This window comes from Garra rufa, chromosome 2, assembly GCF_049309525.1.
Source record: "Garra rufa chromosome 2, GarRuf1.0, whole genome shotgun sequence".
NCBI lineage: Eukaryota > Metazoa > Chordata > Actinopteri > Cypriniformes > Cyprinidae > Garra > Garra rufa.
The window spans coordinates 35,382,110-35,391,153 of record NC_133362.1 but is presented as its reverse complement, the minus strand read 5'-3'; the positions used below and the strand labels follow the sequence as shown (position 1 = coordinate 35,391,153).

Below are 9,044 nucleotides of genomic sequence, written 5' to 3'. Positions count from 1 at the left end.
AACTAAAGAAAGAAAGACATGAGTAAATTATCAGGAAATTTTTATTCTGGAACTGAACTAATCCTTTAAATGTCTATCTACGATACAAAAATGCTAGCTATGAAATTAGCCTTAGAAATTAGAGGAAAGAGTCTGACATTTTATTCCATAAATGTTTAAAATGACATTTCCACCACCATCATTTGCATTGAACGGTGATTTCAGATGTGGTGGAAATTATGTTTCAGGGAATTTTACTGTGATTCATGTACATATGCTGTTGAACATTTTGGACAAATTAAATGAAGTAGTAAGTTCAAAAAGCGTTTCACTTTTAAAAATCCACAGCACCGAAAGTGCCCATAGTTGAAAAAACAGCCATGTGTATTTAATGAACCTGAACCGTGATAAATTCAGAGTCTTTCTGTCACACAGTGGATTTCTCAAGCGTTCATGTGACTCCACAGATGTCTCAGAAATCACATACTGTATATATGAGCAAACGATCAGTTTTGCTCACTGCTTCTTCTCTGCTTCTGAGCATAACATACAAAAGACTTTTCTGGCATTAGCATTTCTGTAAAAAGAACCTCCTGCACACACTATCTCCTGAGACAATCTTCCACGAATCAAACAGAGGACAATGTGTCACCTCCAATTGTAATGGAAAATAAAATAAAAATTCACAGGGGGTTTCTAAAATTGAAAAGTTCAACAGAGGCGAGCACGGATTCGTTCGGCAGCTCCCCCCTGAGAGGCTCGCATTGAGGGACTAAACAGATATGATACCGGGACTCATTTCGTTCTGCCGTGGGTTTAATTGTTATCTTTGCGGCCTGCATATGCATTAGGTGCGGCTGAGCAGAACCAATAAATTCAGTGCTTGGTCATTACCACTCTTTGTGAAAAGCGCTTATGCTGACTCCTGCATTAATAAATCTCACTGCTCGCCATAAAGCTCAGGTGTTTTGGATAAGGACTCCAATGACACAGGAGGAGGAACCAATGAAAATTGAATCAAGAGCATAAGCTCTAGCTGTAGAAGCAACTAATGGCTTTGGCTACACTGTAGGGTGAGACACGCAGTTCAAAAAGAATCATTTGTGCACCTGCTGCTAACTCTGAAACTGATGACAGGGGTTTTTCACTAAAGGCGAAATTAGAGAGCATCATAATAGGGCCTTACAGGGGGAAAAAAGACCTGTCGTCTTCTCTTACATAACAGCCTAAGCAAGATAAGTCACCATTAGTGTCGCATAATAATTGAACTCTTCACACTTTCACAGCACAAAATGCCGGAGAAAAACAATATTTTATCTTGTTGCGAGCCTCCTCCCTGGGGAAAGACTGGGGCTGAGGAAGAATGATGGATTAAAAATGAAAAAAATGTGCAATTTTGAAATCTCATTTTTGGCCTGCTGGAATCAATACATAATCAAGACATGATGTGCACGCATTAGATTTCTTCAACTGGACAGAAAACTCCACTGGACCACAAAAATTCAATTCCACTCAATAATGAACAGAGATTCAAAGGAGTAAAGAGCTAAACGCAAAGACTTCACGTAATCTGCCATAAAATAAAGGTCACTCTGGCACTCCTGACACCGTTGAATACAGATAAAAGGGAAGAATAAACCTAGTTAAAGCTGGCATATGGATAATGAAGCACTTAATGTGTTGGTCTAACCTTAAACTCCTCCAGAGATGAGTAGATCTTCCCTCGAAATTCACAGTAGTTCTTTCTCTCTTTGCATTGCGGGCAGCACTGGCTGGTGTCCACACGCAGGCAACGGGGGTGAAGTTTTGGACACTCTGGTTGTGCACACAATGGACCTTCATCTGTACACAGGCATGGGCAGGTGGAAGGTCCCGGGGTGAATTTCTCCCCAATGGCGAACACAAACCCAGTTTCGTCCATGCAACCTTTCCCCCTATAATCGGGGTACGCATACTCATCGATTGCATCCAGAGAGGCGTTGGCCTCTTCCGTCGGCGCCTCTTCGGTTTGCTTGAGCGACTCTTGCTCACCCCAGGCTTCCAGGGTCTTACCTTGCGGTTTGGACCCTCGTCTCAATGAACTCATGTTCGGTCTGGTCCTGCTAGAACTGGATTTGTTTCCACCCTTTATCCCCTCCAGTTCAAGATTACTCAGCTCCTCCAGACGCTGCTTTGCACCGGGGCTCAACGCGCCCTCTTTGGCCTGGGTCAGAACGCGCTCCAAGCGCTCTTTCTCCCCACCCTCTGGCACCGACACAATGGGATTGCCCCGTGCGCTCGTATACAAGAGCCAGCTAACAAAGATAAGTCCTGTTGTCATGGCAGCCGAGTGAAGCATCTCGCTCCTCTCCACCAGAATAAAATGACGGGACTGCACCTGGACTCACATTACAATCCTCAAATCGCAGGTAGAGTCTAGTAGAGCTGAAGCATCCTCACATCTGTAAAAAAAAAAAACTAGAGTTCAGCACCATGGACAGGGGCAATGCAATGTTATGGTGCATTCAAGTCCTCATTGGAAGTTCATATTTATGAATTGGGATGTCTGGTACTTTCAAATCACTTTGGTTGGATCAATATGGTGATGTAGCATATTGATTTAATATGATGTGTTTTTGCATGTTATGATATAGTTGAAGTCAAAAGTTTACATACACCTTGCAGAATCTCCGAAATGTTATTATAAGAGGGATCTTACAAAATGCATGTTATTTTTTATTTAGTACTGACCTAAATAAGATATTTCACATTATCATTTACATAAAGTCCACAAGAGAAAATAATAGTTTTTTTAGTAAGAGTTACTCATAAGTCCCCTGTTTGTCCTGAACAGTCCTGAACTGACCGCTGTTCTTCAGGAAAATCCTTGAGGCCCCACAAATTATTTGGTTTTTCAGCATTTTTGTGTATTTGAACCCTTTCCAACAATAAATATGATTTTTGAGGTCCATTTTTTCACACTGAGGACATCTGAGGGACTCATATGAAACTATTACAGAAGGTTGAAATGCTCACTGATGCTTCAGAAGGAAACACAATGCATTAAGAGCCAAGGGTGTAAACTTTTGAAAAGAATGAAGATGTGTATATTTTTCTTATTTTGCTCAAATATGATATATTTTTACATTTAGTACTGCCCTTCAGAAGCTACAGAAGATACTTACATGCTCCCAGAAGGCAAAATAAGGTAAATTTATGCATTGTGTTTCCTTCTGGAGCATTAGTGAGTGTTTGAACCTTCTGTAATAGTTGCATATGAGTCCCTCAGTTGTCCTCAGTGTGAAAAAATGGATCTCAAAATCTTACAGTCATTGTTGGAAAGGGTTCAAATACACAAAAATGCACAAAAAATAATAATAATAATAATAATAATTTGTGATAATTTGTTAATAATTTGTGGGATCTGAAGGATTTTTCTGAGGAACAGCGGGCAGTTTAATTGTTCAGGACAAACAAGGGACTCATGAACAACTACTGTATCACTAAACAAACAAACAAACAAAAAAAAACAGCTGTGGATCATTCAGGTAACAACACAGTATTAAGAATAAAGTGTATGTAAACTTCAGGGTAATTTTTTATAAATGTAACTATTATTTTCTCTTGTGGACTACATGTAAATATCTTTTTTTCTTATTCAGTTCAGTACTAAATAAAAAATAACATGCATTTTGTATGATCCCTCTTAATTTGGTAAAACAATAAAACTTTTGTAGATTCTGCAAGGTTTGTGTAAACTTTTGACTTCAATTCTATATTTGAAGGTGCTGCTGATTCAATTATTATATATTCATAATTGCATAATGTCATATTTTGTACCAATTTCTACAAATTTACAGTTAATACAGATACTGCACCTATTGCATTCAACATATTTTCTCAATGACATGCTCTCAACTTCGAATGTGGGGGCTTTACGACTTTTTTCCCACTCACAATTACGATTTTGTGGTTTTGTTCATGGATGTTCAACTCATAAATATGATCTTTCAGACATGACTTGAATGCATCACCAGTCAGCAAAGTTGGCCATAGCAGCTATCAAACAACTGACCCAAAATCAATTCTCTTAAGGAGTGCAACACTAGAAACAGTGATCTTCAATACTCCTTTAGAAAAAAAACCTTCAATGATTCTTCAGTCAAGCTAGCCATGCAAGCTTTAAAACCAACTCTGTGCTTCTGTAGATTTCATGAAAATATAATACATAAATTGTAGTAAACAAAATCATGTTCTTGTTTTGTTTTAGTTAACCATCATTGAATAGAATATAAAGACAACTGAAATAATAGCAACTAATTTTTACTAACAACTAATGAGCTTTCAGTGATTCCAGTAAATTGACCAAATCCAACACAATATGAATAAGCCATCTTAAATTTACAAGCATTGCCTCTCTAAATGTTCCTCTTGCTCATGATTCTGTCTTCAGCAATTTTTTTCAGTTCAGACCCATTTGCTGTCCTCCCAGTGTGCACTAGAGTATGAATAATTATGATTGCATTGTGTGACTGTTTAAATTTGTTGTTGTAGTTGATTTGTCTTTTCTTTTTTGGTCATGTTTATAACCTGTTGCCAGGATGGATTTGTTCACTATGGACCAATTAGTTGATTGCTAGCCTTGTCATGTTTCATGTACCAAGATCTTTGAGTAATTTAAAGTATTAAATGAATGCTTTATATTTCACGAGTGTTTGTGCGACGAGTGTTTGTGTAATGTGTGGTCAAAAGACCACAAAGCCTTTGCTCTTAGTCAATTGTACATTTCTCATAAATGAGATGCAGAACATATATGTGACCCTGGACCACAGAACCAGTCTTAAGTAGCATGGGTATATTTGTAGCAATAGTCAAAAATACATTGTATGGGTCAAAATGATACATTTTTCTTTTATGCCAAAAATGATTAGGATATTAAGTAAAGATCATGTTCCATGAAGATATTTCGTAAAATTCCCACTGTAAATAAATCAAAGCTTAATTTTTGATTAGTAATAAGCATTGCTTAGTACTTCATTTGGACAACTTTAAAGGCGATTTTCTCAATATTTAGATTTTTTTTGCATCCTCAGAATCTAGATTTTCAAATAGTTGTATCTTGTCCAAACATTGTCCTATCTTAACAAACCATACATCGATGGAAATCTTATTTATTCAGCTTTAGATGATGTATACATCTCAATTTCAAAAAATGGACCCTTATGTGATCCAGGATCACATATACAGTACAACTTCAATTACTTAATCTAAATAAATAACTGTTAGTAATATTAATAAACATTGTTTTTTATTCCAATAACCCTATTTGATCTATTTGTAGAATTACTCACTTTTAAAGAGCTGATACTGAACTCTAAACAAGAGTTACATGTAATTTGTTCCGATAATTTTAAGTAAATGTAATGTACACTGTACAGAACATCACCTAAGATAGAAAATAACCAAAACTATATATAATTAATTAAATAATTTATTTTCTCTTTTTTTGATAAGATATACAACTTTCCCATGCTGGAAATGTGTGAAGGCTGACTGCCTCGGGTGTAATCACACATAGCGACAGCAATCTTCCAATCGCACCTCCACGCATCAATTTCCACGGGGGGTGATGGACACGAAAGTAAATTGCCTCAAGGGAACTTGAGTCACAAGCACTTCAATAAACTCCTCTATTCTCTGTCCAGCTAAGCGCAATCAATTCACTTCAATTGAATCTGTTAAACGACACGAAGAGGTTAATCATGAAATGGATTTAAAATGAGGGGGGGGGGGGGGGTTGGTGGAAAAAATAATTAATATCACACAAGCATGATTGCTGTTGAATATCAGCATGGCTTTAATTATGCTATAAGCACAAAGCTGGAAGGGTATCACAGCTATGCTATTATGAAAGTAACAATGAAACAGAAGTAGCGGATATTTTCTCACGTATTGGGATGTAAATCTGAAGTGGATTATTGAAAAAAGTAAAAAAGTAAGGCTGAGACTTGATTTGACAATTTCTTTTTAAACGTATGTTTGAGTCAAAAATTGGGCAGTTAGTTTGTGTATTTCTTCCCTGTCAACTAAAAGAAGCCAAACCATCCACGATTTAAGCCGCAAAGCAATTTAGGGTGTGTTCACACTTGTAGTTCGGTTCGTTTGGCTCATTTGGTCCATTTGGTTCGGACCAAAAAGGAAAATAATACATTTGGTCCTGGTCCACTAGCGTTCACACTGGCATTTTTGACAGCGAACCTAAAGATATTGAACCTAAAGGCATAGTGATACGTTCACAACCTGATTGGTCGGGTTGAATGACATATATTTCGTGACGGAACTCACCAAACACTCTAAACAAAAGGAAAAGGGGCGTTCGACAACTAATGCCGTCTGCTGGACCAAACGCACTTGTTGTGTGGATATGGTTTTATTTTGACCACCTGCGAACTCACAAAGACCTCATAAAAGGCACTTTACCTCCTCGTTGCTTTACGTTTGCCCTCTGCTCATTTTGTTTTGGATACACCGCTTGTTCTCTTCTTGAAATCATGTCACATAGAGTCACATCTTGACATTACTTTCTGTTTTTGGTACGTTTAGAAGTATTTGGTCCATGTTGCATTCATATTTCATTCGAATCACACCAGAGTTTATTTGGAAGCAGACCAAGATCCATCTTTTTAGCGGTTTGGTGCGCACCAAACACACCAGAGTTCATTTTAAACAAACCAAACATGGCAAGTGTGAATACACGCTAACAAACTGAAACCGGATTAGAACCTGGAGTATAAAGTGGATCGGAGTGCTCAAAGGGCAAGGCGAATACTCAAACTTCACTCCGGGTTTTACATTTTCACACGTGAGAGAAACTCATTCAGAGTGATCGAGAAGCATGAAAAAACACTGGAACTTCAATTTTGGGAAACCAGATCCTAGCTACAGGTAAAATGATACAAGACGTGTTTGGATCGGTGATAAGACACCAAAGCTCCTATTATGATATACAGAAGGCCGAGTGGTAAAAACAGTGAAACATTCCAGCTCTTTTATAAGGCTCTCGGCCAAACAAATTAAACTGCCAGAACAAATTGTGGTACAGTTTTGGTACTGGTAAACAACAAACAGCTTTTAATGAGGGGAAATTCAAATAGGGAAAAGGCTGAGTGGAAAAATATGACATCAAACCAGATGTACAGCAACTCATGAAATATCAAACACTCAATTTCAGACGAAAATGACATTAATTAATTGCTCATCTAAACTCGCATTACTGGATAAAAAGCCATGCATGTAGCTATCTCAACTCCAGTCCCTGTGTGCTGTGGAGCCTGTTGATGCAATGCACAGGTGCTCTTCACAGCATCATTCACATCCACTCGAAAATTACATCTTCAGTCTCGCGTTTAACCACAGAAAGTGTAACATTTGAGGTGCAAAATCACTTTAATAACTGAGGCAATCATGTGGAGTTGAAGCTGAGAATGAGAAAAAGAGGCGTAGATAATGATGCGACACAAAGCAGATACAAAACCACTGCCTGCGCTGTAATAGAAGCTATTAACCTTAACATTCATATCACCCACATAAGTTAATCAACGTAACGTAACCCAAAGAAAACCGTTTACGGAAACGAAACATAGCGAGTAGTCTATTTTATGCGTATCATACTTCACTCTGCGCCCGTAAATATCAGTTCTCTTCATACTGGGCAGGTTTAAGCGCTTCGGTCAATGCAGAACAGTATATGGACTCATCTTAAACGTTTAAATGTAACTTTATAATAATATTTAGAGGCGTTTAAACAGACTAGAAGATCATACCTGCATCTTTCCGTTGGTGTGGTTGTTGTGTTGTGTAGATAGTTGTCACACAGTTGATATCGAGGCTCGTTCATCAGTCTCCGCACACTCCACATCACCTCACAGCTGCACTCAGGAAATAAGAAATTTAGTTCAAATGGTGCCACGAACGAGTACGTCGGGGCTGTTAATGTCTCCTCAGCTCTTGCCGGAGAACTGAAAGAAAGGAGTGGACTCTTCAGCACCAGTGACAAAAAAAAAACCATAAACCGGCAGACATACGTCACATGGTGAGGAGTTTAATGAAAACAGCGCGTCACCTTTCCCACCACCAGGTGGCACATTCCCTTACTGGACTCACACAATTCACTGTGTGATTAATCATTCGTTCACGTTGTTTTGACAGAGCCTATCCATTCTCAGATCCGTCTTAAGATGTGCGATGAGCGTGTCTGTTTTCCTGATTGCTGTGTTGGCCTTGATCGCGAGATTCTGAGGACAAAGAGACATTTCAATGTGCAGGTATGATGAAAAATGCACATGAGGATTGAACTTTTGTGCTACGATTGTTTCTGTAATGTGATTTTTTTTAGCTATCAAGAGTGAAATCAGAATACACACAGATAATCCTTACAAAAACCTGTTGGTATCAGTAAAACTTTTTGATTCAGCACTCTTTTAACACTTTAAAATTGTGAGGTCTCAACATCATGAGATGTTCTTTTTTTCTGTATAACACATTAAAGAAACTGAGCCGATAGTTCGTATATTTCTTTTTTTGTCAACTAAAATAGTAGAGAAGCCAAACCATCCACGATTTAAGCCGCAAAGCAATTTACAAACTGAAAACCGGTCTGGAACCAGAATGTAAAGTGGACTGGAGCCCTCAAAGTGTCAGTAATACTCACCCGGCTCCAGTGTCTTTAAAAATGTAATTAGTTATAGTTACTAGTTACTTCTCACAAATAGTAACTGAGTTAGTAACTGAGTTACATCATTATAAAAGTAACTAATTACCAGGCAAAGTAACTATTGCGTTACTTTAAAAAAAATCGAATTTAATATAACTATGAAATAAATATAAAACATTGTACACTAATCTACACTATTTTAATGTTGTTGTGGGACAACGTGAGAGACAACTATCAAATTCAACATATTATTATAAATATTATCATTACTATAGTGGAACAATAAAGCACAGATGGTTTAGAACTTTAAATATTTAATGCACAGACCGACGCAGAGAGACTCTTTTTTTCCTGGGCATAAGTTGCACGTTAC

General features: G+C 37.7%; 1 protein-coding gene across 1 annotated transcript in view; it reads right to left on the bottom strand.

The window, feature by feature from the left end:
- The window catches only part of vwc2 (von Willebrand factor C domain containing 2), a 49,460-nt gene extending 40,981 nt beyond the window's left edge, over positions 1–8,479 (bottom strand). The window contains exons 1-2 of the mRNA XM_073834171.1: positions 7,782–8,479; positions 1,670–2,420 (exon numbers count right to left, since the gene is read on the bottom strand). Of these exons, the coding sequence (XP_073690272.1) occupies positions 1,670–2,317 (648 nt within the window). The 5' untranslated portion in view covers positions 2,318–2,420; positions 7,782–8,479. The remainder of the gene's footprint in view (positions 1–1,669; positions 2,421–7,781) is intronic.
- Positions 8,480–9,044: the final 565 nt, after the last annotated feature.